At 40.5% G+C, this 20642-nt stretch overlaps 1 protein-coding gene across 3 annotated transcripts in view; it reads right to left on the reverse strand.

The window, feature by feature from the left end:
• LOC126470105 (glutamate receptor ionotropic, kainate 2-like) overlaps positions 1-20642 on the reverse strand; it is a 522028-nt gene that overhangs the window by 18028 nt on the left and 483358 nt on the right. For all 3 annotated transcript variants that reach the window (XM_050097682.1, XM_050097680.1, XM_050097681.1), the window contains exon 17: positions 6154-6303. In XM_050097682.1, the coding sequence (XP_049953639.1) occupies positions 6154-6303 (150 nt within the window). The remainder of the gene's footprint in view (positions 1-6153; positions 6304-20642) is intronic.

A 20642-nucleotide genomic window follows, 5' to 3' on the forward strand; every position in this document is an offset into this window, starting at 1 on the left:
TATATGTCATCCAAGTACTGAAGTCATGGTCTTCATCTGCTTTTTGTCCCTCAGAGTTTCGTAGCAGTGCCATTTTTGTTGGGCTCTCATGTTACATATGAAAAACATGGCCAACCCATTTCAGTAGATTTATTTGAATGAACTTTATGATTTCAAGACCTTTATATAATCTGTAAAGTTCAAAATTATAAGCTCCACCTTCATTAGACACCCCATAGATTTTGTATATCACCTTTTCTTCAAAACATTTTAGTACTTCTTTACACTTTTGTGTCAGTGTCCAGGTTTCTGAGCCATAAGTTAATACTGGGCTTATTAAAGGTTTATACTGCAGACATTTTTTCCTCCTGGACAGATTTCTTGACTTGAGTTGTGGGGCCAGCTCACAATAGCATTTACTAGTTACATAGATGCACCGCTTTATTTCCACACTGACATCATTCTATGATGTTCCCAGTGTTCCCAGACAGACAGCTTCACTAACAGATTCTGTTTGCTCCTGGTCAATTACTAGTGTTGTATTGCTAACCTCTTCATCTCAGAGTAGCACTTGCAACCTACGTCCTCAATTATTTGCTTGACGTATTCCAATCTCTGTCTTCCTCTACAGTTTTTGCCCTCTACAGCTCCCTCTAGTACCATGGAAGTCATTCCCTCATGTCTTAGCAGATGTCCTATCATCCTGTCCCTTCTCCTTATCAGTGTTTTCCACATATTCCTTTCCTCTCCGATTCTGTGTAGAACCTCCTCATTCCTTACCTTATCAGTCCACGTAATTTTCAACATTCGCCTGTAGCACCACATCTCAAATGCTTCGATTCTCTTCCGTTCCGGTTTTTCCACAGTCCATGTTTCACTACCATACAATGCTGTACTCCAGACGTACATCCTCAGAAATTTCTTCCTCAAATTAAGGCCGGTATTTGATATTAGTAGACTTCTCTTGGCCAGAAATGCCTTTTTTGCCATAGCGAGTCTGCTTTTGATGTCCTCCTTGCTCCGTCCGTCATTGGTTATTTTACTGCCTAGGTAGCAGAATTCCTTAACTTCATTGACTTCGTGACCATCAATCCTGATGTTAAGTTTCTCACTGTTCTCATTTCTAATACTTCTCATTACCTTCGTCTTTCTCCAATTTACTCTCAAACCATACTGTGTACCCATTAGACTGTTCATTCTGTTCAGCAGATCATTTAATTCTTCTTCACTTTCACTCAGGATAGCAATGTCATCAGTGAATCGTATCATTGATATCCTTTCACCTTGTATTTTAATTTCACTCCTGAACCTTTCTTTTATTTCCATCATTGCTTCCTCGATGTACAGATTGAAGAGTAGGGGCGAAAGGCTACGGCCTTGTCTTACACCCTTCTTACTACGAGCACTTCGTTCTTGATCATCCACTCTTATTATTCCCTCTTGGTTGCTGTACATATTGTATATGACCCATCTCTCCCTATAGCTTACCCCTACTTTTTTCAGAATCTCGAACAGCTTGCACCATTTTATACAGTCGAATGCTTTTTCCAGGTCGACAAATCCTATGAAAGTGTCTTGATTTTTCTTTAGCCTTGCTTCCATTATTAGCCGTAACGTCAGAACTACCTCTCTCATTCCTTTACTTTTCCTAAAGCTGAACTGATCGTCACCTAGCGCATTCTCAATTTTCTTTTCCATTCTTCTGTATATTATTCTTGTAAGCAGCTTCGATGCATGAGCTGTTAAGCTTATTGTGCAATAATTCTCGCACTTGTCAGCTGTTGCCGTCTTCGGAATTGTGTGGATGATGCTTTTCCGAAAGTCTGGTGGTATATCGCCAGACTCATATATTCTACACACCAACGTGAATAGTCATTTTGTTGCCGATACCCCCAATGATTTTAGAAATTCTGATGAAATGTTATCTATCCCTTCTGCCTTATTTGACCGTAAGTCCTCCAAAGCTCTTTTAAATTCCGATTCTAATACTGGATCCCCTATCTCTTCTAAATCGACTTCTGTTTCTTCTTCTATCACATCAGACAAATTTTCACCCTCATAGAGGCTTTCAATGTATTCTTTCCACCCATCTGCTCTCTCCTCTGCATTTAACAGTGGAATTCCCATTGCACTCTTAATGTTACCACCATTGCTTTTAATGTCACCAAAGGTTGTTTTGACTTTCCTGTATGCTGAGTCTGTCCTTCCGACAATCATATCTTTTTTGATGTCTTCACATTTTTCCTGCAGCCATTTCATCTTAGCTTCCCTGCACTTCCTATTTATTTCATTCCTCAGTGACTTGTATTTCTGTATTCCTGACTTTCCCGGAACATGTTTGTACTTCCTCCTTTCATCAATCAACTGAAGTATTTCTTCTGTTACCCATGGTTTCTTCGCAGCTACCTTCTTTGTACCTATGTTTTCCTCCCCAACTTCTGTGATGGCCCTTTTTAGAGCTGTCCATTTCTCTTCAACTGTACTGCCTACTGCGCTATTCCTTATTGCTGTATCTATATAGCGTTAGAGAACTTCAAACGTATCTCGTCATTCCATAGTACTTCTGTATCCCACTTCTTTGCTTATTGATTCTTCCTGACTAATGTCTTGAACTTCAGCCTACTCTTCATCATTACTATATTGTGATCTGAATCTATATCTGCTCCTGGGTACACCTTACAATCCAGTATCTGATTTCGGAATCTCTGTCTGACCATGATGTAATCTAATTGAAATCTTCCCGTATCTCCCAGCCTTTTCCAAGCATACCTCCTCCTCTTGTGATTCTTGAACAGGGTATTCGCTATTACTAGCTGAAACTTGTTACAGAACTCAATTAGTCTTTCTCCTCTTTTATTCCTTGTCCCAAGCCCATATTCTCCTGTAACCTTTTCCTCTACTCCTTCTCCTACAACTGCATTCCAGTCGCTCATGACTATTAGATTTTCGTCCCCCTTTACATACTGCATTACCCTTTCAATATCCTCATACACTTTCTCTATCTGTTCATCTTCAGCTTGCGACGTCGGCATGTATACCTGAACTATCGTTGTCGGTGTTGGTCTGCTGTTTATTCTGATTAGAACAACCCGGTCACTGAACTGTTCACAGTAACACATCCTCTGCCCTACCTTCCTATTCATAACGAATCCTACACCTGTTATACCATTTTCTGCTGCTGTTGATATTACCCGATACTCATCTGACCAGAAATCCTTGTCTTCCTTCCACTTCACTTCACTGACCCCTACTATATCTAGACTGAGCCTTTGAATTTCCCTTTTCAGATTTTCTAGTTTCCCTATCACATTCAAGCTTCTGACCAGAAATCCTTGTCTTCCTTCCACTTCACTTCACTGACCCCTACTATATCTAGACTGAGCCTTTGCATTTCCCTTTTCAGATTTTCTAGTTTCCCTATCACGTTCAAGCTTCTGACATTCCACGCCCCGACTCATAGAACGTTATCCTTTCGTTGATTATTTAATCCTTTTCTCATGGTACAGATACAGTAGTAGCTGGTATTGTTTTAAGCAGACTGCACCGAGGACAGTTTCTGTGACATTGGAGACACCGAAGGTCCATGGCAATGAAGAGTCAGAGCCCAGAATGATGTCAATGGTAATTGAGCCATACCAATCAATTGTATTGTTGTTTGCCACATGAAGTTGAAGGTATGACTTAACAGCAAGAGGGGTGAACCAGTAAGCGGCATGGTACTGATGTCAATGACTGCATCCACAAGCAGGTAGCTTTGTCTTCTGCAGGCAAACACACAGAGGTGATAGCCATGAGGTTGCAGTCATGAAGCTTCCTTGTCACCCGTGTTCTGCATATGGACACAGCGTGATTGATGGGAGCTACTGTTGAAGTTTGGGGATGCACATGGCAGTTGGCAGTTGACAGTTATGTGCTGCATCCTTGAACTGAGAGTGAGACCGGCATTAGTGCAGGAGGAGGGGGGGGGGGGGGGGGCAGATGATGAAATTGGGCTGCTGGGAGAGTGAGGCTGTGTGTCAATACACCAAAGGTCATTGTTCCTCATGAAAACTAGTGCTGCTGTCTCTGGTGGGGTTGGGTGAACTTGGTCAGCCTTGGCACTGTCATGATGGGTCACATGGCAAGGCAACCGTGAGTCAGCATTTTGTGCATTGTTACCTGGATAACTGATGCTTTCTCAGTGCTGGCCTATGGCATGTATTCTATCCATAAGTTGTGCTTTCACATCAAGGGATTCCTGTTCATGCAAAATCATGATGAGTTGCACCTGTGATGGCAGTTTGATGATCCACTAAGTCCACAGAGTCCAGTTAGGCATCGGGTTCATGTCTACCAGATTTGGTGACACCATAGCTGTGAAGGGGTGCTGTTATCACTGGCTTCATCATAGATGATCTATTTGAGCTGCTGTTCCAGTGTCTACGACAAACATTGGAGCAGCAGTGACTTGGCAGTATCATACTTGTTTAATGCAGACAGGGTGAAAAATAAATCACTAATCAAATCTGCCTGCTGACCAAGACATCTTACGAGAATGACAGATTTAGCACTATTGTCAATTATTCCATGGATGGTCATAATACACTTGCAGACAGTGAACCACATTAGTGATTGATAGATGCAGAACAGTGGAAGCTTGAAAGCTGAATGGAAAGTGGACAGGTAGTCCCAAGTTGGTAGACGTGGTGTAGGCAGGTGTGTGAGTGGAACCAATGTACCAAAATCCAGTGTGGCAGGTACAGAAGCGATGTTGTTAATTAACTGTTGATATGGCTGTATCAACTGTTGCGGCACAAGTGGCAGACTTGGGGCATGTGTGACATGGTGAGAAATGACATAAATAGGTGAGGAAAATGGTTCTGGGTTTTGAATGGTCTGTTGCACAGAAATCACAAGTAAAGTCTTGTGAGTGGTAGTAACAGCATGCATACTTGGTGAAATGTCTGTCTGGCACATTTGTTCAAGCAGGAATGTAGTCACACACAACATGGTAGGCATAATGTTCACAAGTGGATAAAATGGATTGGAACAGTGCACAGTCTGAGGCACATAAAACACTGGAAAAACACTCTGCAAAGTGTCTGATGTCACTGATCAGGTAGAAGGCCAGCATTGTTCACAGTTGGTGCATGGCACTGTTGCATCACGTCCTCAATTTTAGGCACAGTCTGATGAGATGCACTCAATTGCATGGTGGTGTAGCATGGCAGTAGCAGGAAAGTCACTGTCATTTTCCAGTAATTGTATAACTCCAGAGTCCAAAAATGTCTGCGCTTTTACTGCATAGTAGCTGAGATTCTTGTATGGTGAAAGAAATGCAGCCAGGTGTGCTCATTGTGAGTTATCAACATGGTTCCTCTGTACTGCAGTGGCAAAGGAATGTAAATAACACTCATACAACAGGTATGAGCCATGGTTTATTGCCATGTCTTAGGAAACACATCAGTGTAACTGACACATACAAAGTCAGAGAGCAGACTGCCATTCCAGATAGACTGCACACAGTACACTGTTGCCAGCAACCCAAGAAGCATTCTTCACTCGTGCCCATAGTGTTATTGTTCAATGTTTTTATAGCATATAATATGATGAAAATGTACAATAAATTATATGGTTAAATGAAAGAAACTGCAATTTTCCCATACAAAATGGATATGTCTGATGCAAAAAAACTACTTTTTTTGTATCTGCATCTCTTTGCATATTTCACTCAGTTCTCCTTGTGATCCTTCACAGAGTATGTGCTAGGGTTACTTATTCCTTTTATTGTGCATAATATCATATGCTGATTCTAATGAAAATAATTGAGTTTTCTGCATTCCATACATTGCTGAACAAGATTTTTCTAAAGTTTCATTAGGTCTGGTTTACAACTGGTTTCCAGGGTTTTTTGAACTCTTCAGAATATTCAAACAGTTTATCAGAGACATTTTCAAAATTTTAAAAATTTTTAGTTGATGAATAATAGGATCTATCTGTTACAGTGCAAGATCTAAATATTTATTTATATGCATAGCAGTTCTACAAACCTAATATAATTTGGCAGCAGAAAGTGGACTGTAGTGATAGCTACTGATATAAAGCTGCAGAATTTTTCACCTTTCTTTAAATAACATTGTATTGTGTTGTATTGATGGTGTAATTGAACAAACACCTAAAATCTAAATCACTTACTTTTTCTTTCAGAGATTTGTGCCCTACATCCCATAGAAGTTCAAAGAAGGTAACAAATATGGCAAACACAACACCAACCATAAGCACTACAAAAACACCGCCAACATTTTCAAGTTTCAGACCAGATACATCAGCATTTTCTTCTGCATCCTGTAGCAATAAAAGAAAAATTAATCACATGAAACAGAAACTCTCAGGAATGTACATAGTGAAACAAGAAATTATATGTGCTTACACACTCACGCATGGATTAATTAATTCCTGTGTGTGTGTGTGGGGGGGGGGGGGGGGGCTGGAGGGGGGGATTGGGGAGACAGCAAAAATCCAAAGCAATAGAAGCATGTAAGCTTCATTACTAAAAAATAAGTACCATATACAACCATACAAAAATTCATGCTGCATGAATGAAACAGCAGGCAATAAAAGTGTATACTGAGCACAAAGTGAGTCAGTGCACAGATATGATATCATTTTTTTCCAGAGATTCTCCTGCCAATAATAAACAACTTCGTAGCCCCTTCTTCTCTTCCCCATGCCACCATATATTCATTCAGAGGGAGGGGGGCTACAAAGCAGCTTTTGCTTTGCAAGTAAATCTCTATAAGGGTCATAATAAATGCAGTCTTCAAGATATAAAACAAACCACTGTGTAAGAAGCTGTAAGTACTTCCTGTACCCCATTTTTATGTATGTGATATTGTATCATTGATAAATAAAACTACAGTCACTGAAAACCAATTTCTGTGTAAAAATGTAGCCATCCATGTGCAGGGTGATTATAAATTAAAGTTAAACTTTCAAACCACTGTAGAAATAACACCACTGGTCAGAATAGCATCAAATTGCAACAAAATATTATCAGAGAATGGGGAAAACATATGATAGAAGAAAAATAAATAGTTACCAAATGTAGCAATAGATGGCTCTGTAAGCATCATAATTTAATAGTGGTTGACTACAAATGACAAATGAATCGTACAACAGTGACTAATGTGTATGTTTGATGTTAAACAAACTGCGCTACTCAGTGTGCATGGGTGTACCAGTGTGATACTGTTAGTTATGTAAGCCCATCCACAAAGGCAAGGTCATATCGCATTGGATAGTCCTGACTCCAAAAACCGCATTAAAAGCATCACTCACACAAGTTTTTCAATTGCCCTGAGGCCAAAAACCGCATAAAAGCATCAATCACATTGGTTTTTAATTGTCCTGAGGGCAAAAACTGCATAAAAAGCATCGATCAAAATCAAATTGGATTATTAATTTTCGTGTGACTGGTTCAAACCATGTTCAGTATGGTGTCCACTGTTTTGTACAACAAGTTGAAATCGAGAAACAGCATGTTCCACAACTAATAAAAGTGTTTCTGGGGTCATGTTCAGAATGTGTTGTGCAACACATGCCTTCAATGCAGCTAAGTTTGCAGTCATAACACTGAACACAACATGTTTCAGATAGCCTCACAGCCAGAAGTCATGAGGATTAAGGTCAGGTAATTGTAACAGACAGGCTGTAGGGAAATGGTGGCTGATAATTCTAGTATTTCTGAAATGGTGCTTCAGCAGCTGCTCAACTGGATTTCCAGTGTGCAGAGTTGTTCCATCTTGCATAAAAATTATCCCACCCACACATCCACACTGTTGGAGAGCTGGAATGATGTGGTTGAGCAAAAGACACCCATAGCACTTACCAGTGACCGTACAGATAACAGGACTGGGAGCACCTGTTTCTTTGGGAAAGTATATCCCTGTGATAAATGATGCTGTAAACCTGCACAACAGAATGACCTTTTCAGGATGAAGTGGTACTGGTTGATTTGTGTGGATTTTCTGTTGCCCATATTCGACAATTCTGTGTATTGACATATCCTGTCAAAAGGAAGTGGGTTGTGTCTGTCCACAAAATCTTCAATGGCCAATCATTGCCCACTTCCATGTGAGCAAGAAATTCTAAAGCAAAGGTCTCTCTTGCTGGCAGGTCAACAGGAAAGAAAGTTGTGCACATGGGTAAATTTGAATAGATAACAAACAAGGACGTTTCGTAGGATTTTATGCACCATGCTCATGGGTATTTCCAATGTTCAGGCAAATCTCTGTCCACTACACATTTGCACACCACCACTTGTCTCCTCCTGCACTGCTGTGGCCACTGCTTCCACACATGTTGAAAGTGTGAAACAGTGTTAATGTAAGAATGTAAATAATCTTTGATGTGAGAATCACTAACTTTTTTTTTTTTTTTTTTTTTTGTACGTTGTTATCCTACTTGTATATTTTTATGTTAATGTTCTAAAAGTTGTATTAAAATTGTAATGTCTAAGTGACAAGTAAATTCAATTATAAATTTTCATGTATATGTATTTTAAATTGTAATGTTTATTGACAAGTCCTATGTCATTTCGATGATGCACTACAAGGACACTAATAAATTGAATTGAATTGAATCTATTTGTCTCCTCTTTCTACCAGGTTGCACACCAACGCCTTTTTTCAAATCCTTCAGTGTTTGGAAATTCTGCAGAGCAACATGTGCACAGTCATCATTCTTGTAACATATCTTTACAAGCAGACAGTCATGGCAAACACCACAGACACGAAAGGAGGAAAAGCCCTGTACCTGACATATTTATACCAACTCCAGTGGGTTGAGCCCATGACAGATGTTTTCATTTACGTATGCTATTAATCAGTTTTCACTATTTTTTTCTTCTGCCATACATTTTGCCCCTTCTCCGATAATATTCCATTGCAATTTGACGTCATTCTGACCAGTGGTGTTATTTCTACAGCCTTTTGAAAGTTTAACTTTAATTATAATCACTTTGTACATAATGTGACTGGAAAGTTAAAATTTTATACTGGGTATTCTGGAACAAGGAAAACTGTAAAATGTATGAACACTCTAAATTAAACAGAAAATATTACAAATTAAAAATTGATTTATTATTTATTTATTTATCCATCAGTAGACAATAAATACTGTGTGGATGTTGTCCAAACATACATGTAAATTTATGGGAAACAATCTGTGCAAAAGGAACATACAAAATTTTACATTACGAAGTACAAAGAATAATACATACAAAATTGTACAAAAAAATGTACTTGGTCATACAAGACACAGTAATACAACTTTTTATACATGTACACTAACAGTATTGCAACTGCATAGTCTGTTTGCCCTAAGGCTTTGCTTTGTCTTCCCTAAACAGGAAGCCCTTATATTCACTACACTAACTCAGTAAAGATTTTATCACACTCAACAGCTGTCCACTCCACATCATTCAAATATTATTTTAGATGAAAAGAAGAAGAATGAGAAGACTCCAAGTTCACAAGAAACAACAGCAGTAGTGGCAGAACCAACATTTGAAGTGTCAGAAACAGCATCACCATCAACAAAAACAACAACAACAACAACAACAGAAATGGCAGTATTAAGTACATTAGCAGCAGCACCAATTATAGCAGCAAGCAACTCACCACAGCCCAATGTACAGGTATGTCCCGAGATGTGTAGGAAACCTGTCCTCAAGGATTTTTGGTATCTCACCAGGACACGGGAACAAATATGACAGCACAAAACATAAATAAAACTTTAACCAGTTCTCACCCTAGTCACCTGCAAACTTTAAGTCTAAATATTCAGTGCCTTAGAAGTAAATCACTAGAACTTGAGGTAGCAATGAGTGGTGCAAACATTGACTGTATGTGTATCATGGAGCACTGGTGCAGAACTTTTGAATTAAGTATCATTAATATTCATCCCTATAAGTTGGCAAGTCAGTATTGTAGAAAAAAATGCCAAAAACAGAGGTGTATGTATCTTTACTAAATCAAGTAACAGATACAAAAGAATGTGTGAAGCTGAATTATTGAGAGTGGAAAATCGTTTTGAAGTAGCAGCTATACAGTTGTATGAAATATAGGGAAAAGCCATAGTAATAGCAATATACACACCACCTAATGGGGACAGAGACATATTCATTAATAAATTAGAAACACTGCTTAGCACTCTTTTGACTGAAAGAGCCACTGTATTTGTCTGTAAGGATTTCAACATAAATCTAATGAATAAATGTAGGCTGAAAATCAATTCCTAAATCTATTATGTAGTTTCAATCTATTTCCACACATATAGGAACCCACAAGAATAACATATCATACAAAAAGTCTTATAGATAATATATTTTCAAATGTACAGTCCACAGAAGTAGAGGTAACAAATGCTGATTTGGGATTATCAGACCACAATACTCTTGTCCTCAAAATTCCTTCAATGCCACTGCAAGAGAAAAAAGTGTTCTTCATGTATAAAAGAAATTTGTCCACTGAAAACTGTGTGGAATTTACAAATATCCTAACTAGTGAGTCTTGGGCAGAAGTTCTGTTTCTAACAAATACAAATGATGCATATAACACTTTTTCTTCAATTTTCATGGGATATTTTGAAATGTGCTTTCCAAAGAATCTGTCAAGAATCACACTTCCCAGGCTTCGTCCCGAGCGCCTCTCCGACCTTAAAAATCAGATTTCTGAACTACTAAGCTCCGGCATCATTGAACCCTCTGCCAGTAGCTGGTCTATGCCCATACATATGACACCCAAGAAAGATGGGTTCTGGCGTGTGAGTGGAGACTACTGTCGACTAAATGCATGAACAATTATGGACCCCTACCCCATACCCAACATTGCCGACTTTACCAGTTCCCTCGCAGGTGCGACCACATTCTCTGTCATTGATTGCAAACGGGCCTACCACCAGATCCCCATGGCACCTGAAGACATCAAGAAGACAGCAATCACTATCCCAATCGGTTTATTTCAGTTTCAATTCATGCCCTTCGGTCTGAAAAACGCAACCCAGATCTGGCAATGCTTCATCAACGAAGTGCTATTTGACCTAAAATTCTGCTTTGCATATCTTGATGACATTCTTGTCTTCAGCTCCTTCGTCGAGGACAACATTCGACATGTGCAAACTGTTATGAACACTCTCGTGGCAGCAGGCATCGAGACCAACCAGGACAAATTGCAGCTACATCAACCCGCTGCACTTTTCTTGGTTTTCGGGTCTCTGCCGATGCCCTTTCACTGCCCCCTGAGAAAGTACAAACAATACTAAACCTACCCAGACCTTCGTCATTCAAAGAGCTCTGGCGCTTTCTGGGGATGGTTAATTATTATCGCCATCATCTACCTCGGTCTGTGGAGATTCAGGCTCCACTGAAGGACGCCTTGGCTGTCATGAACACTTCTGGATCTCGGAGCGTTCCATGGACCCCTGCTATGACTGACTCTTTCACTGCCCTCAAAAATCTTCTTGCCGAGGCCTGCACCATCGCGCATCCTCATCCCAATGTGCAGCTTTACATCACCACTGATGCGAGCGATACTGTCATTGGCGCTGTTTTTAGCCAGACAATCGACGGCCAGACTTTGCCTCTGCAGTTTTTCTCTCGCAAGCTCACCAATGCACAACGGAAATATTCCGCGTTTGACAGGGAGTTGCTCGTGGTCTACGAAGCGATCAAGCATTTTAAGACTGACATTGAGGGATGCTCTTTCTATGTTTTAACAGACCACAAACCCCTGGCTGTGGCCATTACAAACCCACCAGCTGACCTGCCTCCTCGCCGCTTCAGATACATGAACTTCATATCTCAGTTCACCACCGATGTCAGACACATAAAGGGTGCTGACAATGTAGTTGCTGATTTCCTTTCATGAGTTGACACCGTTCATTCGCTGTTAGATCTCTCTGAACTGCCTAACCTACAACCCGCTGACGAGGAAACACAAAACCTGATTTCAGACTCTACCTCTTCACTACACTTCGTCTGCACCACCTTCCCTGGCATTTCTGGTGAGATCTGGTGCAATGACTGTACGGGCACTTTATGCCCCTTCATCCCAACCACACTCCATTGAGTTGTCTTAAACGCATTGTGTAATTTAGCCCTCCCTGGTGTTCGTGCATCTGCCCACCTCGTAGTGGAGCGCTTTGTGTGGAGAAATGTCAACAAGGACTGCCAGCAATGGGCACCCTCCTGCGTCACGTGCCAACGCTGCAAAGTACACAGGCATACTTCACCCCCCTCAGCGCCTTTTCGATCCATCCTGAGAGTTTCCAGCATATTCATATTGACATTATCGGCCCTCTCCCCCCCCTCTAACGGCTTTCGTTATGTTCTCTCGTCTATCGACCCAACAACTCGCTGGGTCGAGGCTATCCCCTTCCCCAATATTACGTCAAAAACTGTTGCTTGAGTCATGGGTATCGTGTTTTGGATGTCCAGCTATCATCACAACTGACCAGGGCAGACAATTGAGTCGGCCCTGTTCAACGAGATTTGTAGCATTTGCGGCATCCGGCGCATCCATACCACAGCATATCACCCCCAAAGTAACGGCCTAGTCGAGCGCTGGCACCGCACTTTCAAGGTGGCTCTTTGATGCCACGACTCTCTATGGATGGAGGCCCTTCCCCTTGTGCTACTCGGCATTCATGTGATCTATAAGGAAGAGCTCAAAGGCTCAATAGCCGAGTCATATATGGCCAGAACATTGTTCTCATTGGCGAACTTGTGAGCCCTTCCGCTTCTCTCCCTCAGTCTGACTTACCTTCCTTCGTGGACCATGTCAGACGCCACTTCATCAACCTCCATATCCATCGGACTGCTAGCCATTCCCACCCTAAGGTTCACGTCCCAAAATCTCTGGACAATTGTGAAAACGTCATGCTCCAAGATGACACTGTCCGTGCTCCCCTCCAACCTCCATATATCAGCCCATACCGAGTTCTCCAGCGCTCAGCCAACACCTATGACATCCAGATGAAAGATTCAGCTGTTACAGTCTCTCTCAACAGACTTAAGCCTGCTCATGTCGAGCCCTCTTCTAACCCCCTTCAGGCCAAGACCATGGCACTCACTGTCGTGGCTCACGATGCTCCGACCACTCCTTCCACATTAGAATCACACACTCGGTCGAGTGACTTCCAGCTCCAATCATCGAGCTCTCCTCTGACCTCGCCCTCTACTCTGGTCTCACACACTCCGTCGAGTGACAACATGCTCCCCATATCGATCTTACCTATGATCACGCCCTTGCCGCCAGGTCCTTCGCTGGTGCCTTTGACCTCCCCTTCGTCGCCTTGTAGGGAAGCAGCCTACTCACGCTGTAGTAAATTCACATCAGTTTCGATTGTGTGCCAGCCAGTTTGCTGTAACTAGCTCTGACGTCATAAATGTTACGCAATACCTTAAAAATCAAGCAAATGACCTAAAACTTTTCTGGCATGTCAGAAGTAATACTAAATTAATATGTGTTAAATATCAGTTCGATAACTTCAGCCATTTTCGAAATTTGGACGTTTATCTGAAAAAATCATTGGCGCAACAGAAAAGAGCTAGAGACTTCAAAATTTATATTTAGATTCATCTTTCAGAATGATTTAATAAAAACAGTACTTTGGATTTCACAAATTAAGATTTTAGTGGAAATTCATGGTTTTCTGGTTTTCGTCTCAAAACTGAAGGAAGCAAGATAGATTAAGTAGGCTAATAAATAAGGCTAGGATGTTTAGATTTAAATAGGTCGGAGGTCCGCTATGACTATGAAGATGTGAAAAGTTTCTTTTGAATACCTATAAAATTATAGCGATAGCGGATCTCAAAAGGGCCAGTTCAGAGCTCATCTACTGCGTGCAGTATAATTAAATTAATTCTCTCGCCCAAAATATTTAACTTAGCCACGTCAAAATTTTATTATCAATACTTACCTGCGTGCTGAATGCACGTTTAAATTAAGAGCTTCATCGGCCATCAGCAAAAGAAGCTATAAATTATTATGTAACTGGAAGTGGTGCGTTACTAGCCCAGCGGCTAGTTGGGAGAGCCGATTTGATCAGGCGTTCCCTTAGCCGTCCGCACCGCGGCTTTATATATAAGAACGCTGTGCGAGGAAGCAAGGCCCCAGTTCTCTCCAGACGCTGAATGACACGCCATCTGTGTCGGGAGTCACGTCGCATCGGTATCACTGCTACAAACAGCCTCGGGTGCCGTATTAAGTTACTAGAGATACGCGGAACCATGAAAACATTTCAAGTGAAGTGTTAATTCTGGGATGACTTTCATTATCTAGCTTCAGTTTGCGTATTGTCGTATTTTCACGTGCCGTCGCGGGACGGACATTCTACCAATTATTTAGCGTGGCGTTTGATGAAATACTCTCATCAAATTATGGCGAGCATTCTTTTTAACATTTAATTCAGACATTTATTGTTGTATCAGCACATTAGACTCTGAACTGCTCTGTTAGTTAGGTTGTAAGGATACTTGTGTTTTTTTATCAGTGAATTTCAGAATATACTCAACTATTTTGGAAAATCGTTTTTGATTAGAAATCCCGGACAATCTCCTAATTCCTCAGAGCTATAAGCTGCAGCTATAATGGTATTCTCAGATGAAGTGGGCACTAGGAACTCTATTTACAGGCTTCACGTTTGGTTAAATCACTTTCTGGGTGCTAAAAAAGTAAATAGAGAGCCAGTGTGGAGAACGGCGAAAGACAGCATTAACAACATTCTAAAAGCCTGAAACGGATTCAACATGCAAGCATTTATACAACAATTTAGACTTTTTTTACAAATTATTCGCCGCCCCACATATGGTGCATCGGCCGGGAAATCAACTAAGTGAAAGTGATTTTTTTTACTATTCGGATTCGCGAGTGGAATGCGACACACAGCTGAGTAATAGAACAGTGAAAGTGTTACGTGTGCATGTGGATGACGCAATTGGATTAACAACACATCTGGATTGACGGAGCTGGCACTGAGTCTAGCGGTGCTGCCGGCATCGCGAGAAGCCAGTCTCGCCGCACCGAAGTCGTCCGCTGGAGCAGCCGGTGCAGCCCCTGCAATTGCATGCCACGCAAACACACAACAGCTGTCGGAGAGCCGGCTGCAGTTCAACGTGCCACGTCGCATCAGGAATCCTGGTACGCCGCACCGGCAACACCATACGTCGTGCAGAAGGAACTAAGTTAAGTGAAAAGGTGTTAAAAATTTTACTAATCTGCACTAAAAGACTGTCGGCGATGGAACCGCCAAAAGAAACTGAGGTTAAACTTATATCAGAACCTATGTCTGTTGAGGGAACTGTAAATCCAGACAACGGTTCAAGTGTAAATATGCATGAAAGTAGTAATGTTAAAGTGAAATATGAAGTATTGTCTCCTGACAGTAGTGTGGGAAGGGGCAATGATTCAATAATAGAAACCCCTGTAGTAAAGCAGAAATTAGAAATTGTAAATTTATTGGATGATAGTTTCTCTGATGCATTAAAAATGAAACAGTCATCAGAGATGGTAGAGTTTAAGAAGGAGAAGTTAGATATGACTAATCAATCAGAAGTTTCATTTAGTTTTGATGATTCTGGTGTTGGAGCTAGTTTTTCGTCACCTGAGTGTGATAAAAAGCCAGCTAGTGGGCAACCCAAAGATGCTGGGGCTGTTGATTTAAATGTTATATTACAAGCAATAGCTGCCAGTAATGAAAAATTGTCAGCCAGTAATGCTGAATTAAAATATGAGATTGTGGCCAGTCAAACTAATTTTAATAAACGGTTTGAGGCAATGAACAATAAATTAGAATCCAATAATGCTGAATTAAAGTATGAGATTATGGCCAGCCAAACTAATTTTAATAAACGATTGGAGGTAATGGACGATACCTTCAAGGCTGGTTGCAATAAGTTGAAAGAGGATCTAGACAGTTTGAATTGTAAAATTGATTACAATCATGAAGATATTAAGAAAAAGGTTGCTCAACAGTTTTCTGAAATGTATAAAACAGTTAAATCCGAAGTTGCTGAGGTTCGCAAAGACTTCCAAATGGAAGATGCGAAGCTGGAGCACAAGTTAACAGAAAAGATCGAGGCGGAATCTGAACTGTGCTCAGATAGATTTAAAGATGTTAATATAAAAGTAAACATATGTCAAGCAAAAGTAAGAAGCTATTAGGTCTCAGGAACGTGATCGACCTAAAGAAATTCATAGGTAGTGAATGAATGCTTTAGGGAGGAGGTTGTTCTGTAACCTCTACACAGTGTGGCAGCTGTGCAGTCCCAGCTCTGTGAGATCTTCTTTCCCTTTCAGGTCTCACTCATTCTTCCTCTTTCCTGTCCTCAAAAAAATTTCGACCTTTTCTTTCCAAATACTAAAATTTTCTGTTATGACTATCAAGCCAGCATTAAGCTAATGAATGCTGTAGGGAGGAGGTTGTTCTGTAACCTCTACACAGTGTGGCAGCTGTGCAGTCCCAGCTGTGTGAGATCTTCTTTCCATTTCAGGTCTCACTCATTCTTCATCTTTCCTATCCACAAAAATTTCGACCTCTTCTTTCCAGACATGAAAATTTTCTGTCATGGCTATCAAGCCACGAGTTATATAACCATTCTATCTACCGATTAGTGACAAAAAAATACCTAATGTGACAAACCTAATAGTGACAAACAATAGAGAAGTATGACGTAATGAAGATACAAATGTATTTGAGTAACAATTATGTATAGCACCCTGGTAATATAGTAACTACAAAGTGTTGTTTTATTGGAAATGGTCCACCAACAGTAATTTAAAAAGATATATGAATTCATGTACAAGCAGGATCTGAAGTGGTAGTGAAACCTAGTGTATGCATTAAGAGCTAACTAAGAAATAGTAAAAGAGATTGCTTAGTGTTAGGAAAAATATGCAGATAAGTTGTAAGATTAAACTCACCTGGTGTAGCAAGGAAAGGCAGTGTAATAGAATTGAGCAGTGTTTGTGGTTGAGACGTGAAGGACACGTCCCTGAAGTATTTATAAGGTTGGAGCTGGCCATTATTTTAGTGTAGTGTGTGACAGGATACACCTACACGTATTGAGGTTATGAGTTGGAGGCGTGAATGCGACCATAGGTACCCTTATGTTAGATGAGACAGAGCAGCTCATGGTGTCCTATAGGTTTAAGGAATTTAGCATTACGCTCGTCCATAATTACTTGATGCACTTTAGTGGTAGGTCTGAGAGAGACTACCTGAGGTTTCAGCGTCCCATCGAGTGGAAATGGATTGCCACGTGAGCAAACTAATCAGCTGCAGTACACTATGAATATGAAATAAATGTGCTATCCTATGCTTTAAATATTAATAGAGTGAGTGTTAAATAAGTACATACACTAGCAAAATAAATAAATAACATACTGACAGACGTGAAACATTATTTTAGCTCATCATAAATACACTTCAAAGTAAGTAAGTACCTAATTGCAGATGTGGAACTGACAACAGCAGAGGGCCAATAAGTGGATTTAGTAGTCAACTAAACGTAGTGTGTTTTGAACACTCACAACTGTACTATTACCAAAAGTTACTCACATGTACAAAGAAGCTGAGAAAACAACCACTAATCATACTCATACTATCTCTAAGAATAAGGTAATCAAAGATGAGTCAGTTAAGTGCTTAAAATACAAATGTATCAGGAATGTACCGAGCATTGGTTCAGTGTTCCGGCCCAGAAATAATAAATTCAGATTAAATATGATTTATGATTGTATGCCTTAGGAGCATAAAATTTCTCTAATACATGACTAAAGGCATTTTGAGCCATTTGTTTAACGATTTTATGACAGTTAAGTAACCGCGAGAGTAATACTGAAAAAGCTCTGTTAACTTTGTTCCAGCAAAATATTGAAGGATAAAATGTATATATCCCCATTTCATTGTGACCCACCCATAGATATTAAGTGAACGGAGTCTGAGGCACTCTTTTTGTTTGTTTTACAGGACAAACCAGATAATGGCAGCCTGGTTGCTGCATGAAAGCGTGGAGAGACTTGGACACAACTCACAGTGACCGCTCCCCTTTCCCCCGTGTAATTTAGAGAGAACGTGAAGGACGCACACCATAGCAACTTCCCCTCCTCTACCCTTGTGAATGGAAGTGTAGGACGCCAGCCAAAGCGGCTACAACCACGTGTGTAAAAATTATTTGTGACATTTTCTTTCAGGTTTAGAAAAGACTGCTAAGAGATTATCATCTGTTTATGTATCATGTTATTTTCTTTGAATTTGTGTATGCAAAAATGTATTTAATGTATTTAATGGATCTAAGATTTTATAATTTTTCAATTTGTATGTGTTTGTTTGTCTAAGGCAATATGTATGCCAAAATATTTCATTGACTTTGCTTAAAAATTTGAGTAATGACATTGTTTAAAAGGCAGTGAACATGCCCACAATTTAAATAATTAATGTAGGTAATCAGTTTTCTTTAATGTTTCTACATGTTTATATTTCAATTTTGATTTTTCATAGGGAGTTAAACTGTACTCTTGCTTCCCTTTTTGTAATTAAATTTTTTTTTCTCATTCATTAACATTCATAAACAAAAAATTTAAGTAGAGGGTGATGTAGGGAAGCAGCCTACTCACACTGTAGTAAATTCACATCAGTTTCCATTGTGTGCAGCCAGTCTGCTGTAACTAGCTCTGACGTCATAAATGTTGCGCAATACCTTAAAAATCAAGCAAATGACCTAAAACTTTTCTGGCATGTCAGAAGTAATACTAAATTAATATGTATTAAATATCAGTTCGATAACTTCAGCCATTTTCGAAATTTGGACGTTTTTCTGAAAAAATCATTGGCGCAACAGAAAAGAGCTAGAGACTTCAAAATTTATATTTAGATTCATCTTTCAGAATGATTTAATAAAAACAGTACTTTGGATTTCACAAATTAAGATTTTAGTGGAAATTCATGATTTTCTGGTTTTCGTCTCAAAACTGAAGGAAGCAAGATAGATTAAGTAGGCTAATAAATAAGGCTAGGATGTTTAGATTTAAATAGGTTGGAGGCCCGCTATGACTATGAAGATGTGAAAAGTTTCTTTTGAATACCTATAAAATTATAGCGATAGCGGATCTCAAAAGGGCCAGTTCAGAGCTCATCTACTGCGTGCAGTATAATTAAATTAATTCTCTCGCCCAAAATATTTAACTTCACCACGTCAAAATTTTATTATCAATACTTACCTCTGTGCTGAATGCACGTTTAAATTAAGAGCTTCATCGGCCATCAGCAAAAGAAGTTATAAATTATTATGTAACTGGAAGTGGTGCGTTACTAGCCCAGCGGCTAGTTGGGAGAGCCGATTTGATCAGGCGTTCCCTTAGCCGTCCGCACCGCGGCTTTATATATAAGAACGCTGCGCGAGGAAGCAAGGCCCCAGTTCTCTCCAGACGCTGAATGACACGCCATCTGTGTCGGGAGTCACGTCGCATCGGTATCACTGCTACAAACAGCCTCGGGTGCCGTATTAAGTTACTAGAGATACGCGGAACCATGAAAACATTTCAAGTGAAGTGTTAATTCTGGGATGACTTTCATTATCTAGCTTCAGTTTGCGTATTGTCGTATTTTCACGTGCCGTCGCGGGACAGACATTCTACCAATTATTTAGCGTGGCGTTTGATGAAATACTCTCATCAAATTATGGCAAGCATTCTTTTTAACATTTAATTCGGACATTTATAGTTGCATCAGCACATTAGACTCTGAACTGCTCTGTTAGTTAGGTTGTAGGGATACTTGTGTTTTTTTATCAGTGAATTTCAGAATATACTCAACTATTTTGGAAAATCGTTTTTGATTAGAAATCCCGGACAATCTCCTAATCCCTCAGAGCTATAAGCTGCAGCTATAATGGTATTCTCAGATGAAGTGGGCACTAGGAACTCTATTTACAGGCTTCACGTTTGGTTAAATCACTTTCTGGGTGCTAAAAAAGTAAATAGAGAGCCAGTGTGGAGAACGGCGAAAGACAGCATTAACAACATTCTAAAAGCCTGAAACGGATTCAACATGCAAGCATTTATACAACAATTTAGATTTTTTTTACAAATTATTCGCCGCCCCACAGCCTGCCTCGTCCTGTCGAGGTTTCTCACGCCCCCCCCCCCCCCCATCTTGAACGTGCCCTCACTTGAGGTGTTTGTGCCTGTCCACGAAATCTCAATAGTACTACGTGATGATACACTGTTCATCGTGTGTTTCTCTTCATCCAGTGCTCATGACACAACCTCCGCCATCCCCTGCCACCTGGTGAAATGTGTTCCCCTCTTGCCCAACGTCGACCTAGACATGCTTCGTGTGTTTGCCATGCCCACAGGAGACATCATCGTCGTCACTCCGCTCCACCCACAAACCGCCGGCCTACCTGTCACCGCAGGACCAGCACGCCCAGTACAACGCCTGGTTTGCTTCAACCACTTCCAGGTTCGGTGGCCAAACCTTCCTTCACGACATGTACCCACACACCTCCCTGATGACGCAGTCGAGCTGACCATGGTCCGGCTCCTGCGGACCATCCCTGCCGACACCATAGTCACCCCCCCTCCACCCTCTCCCCTCCGGCCTCTCAAGAGTACTCCGTACTG

The sequence above is a fragment of the Schistocerca serialis genome, chromosome 3 (assembly GCF_023864345.2).
Source record: "Schistocerca serialis cubense isolate TAMUIC-IGC-003099 chromosome 3, iqSchSeri2.2, whole genome shotgun sequence".
Lineage (NCBI taxonomy): Eukaryota > Metazoa > Arthropoda > Insecta > Orthoptera > Acrididae > Schistocerca > Schistocerca serialis.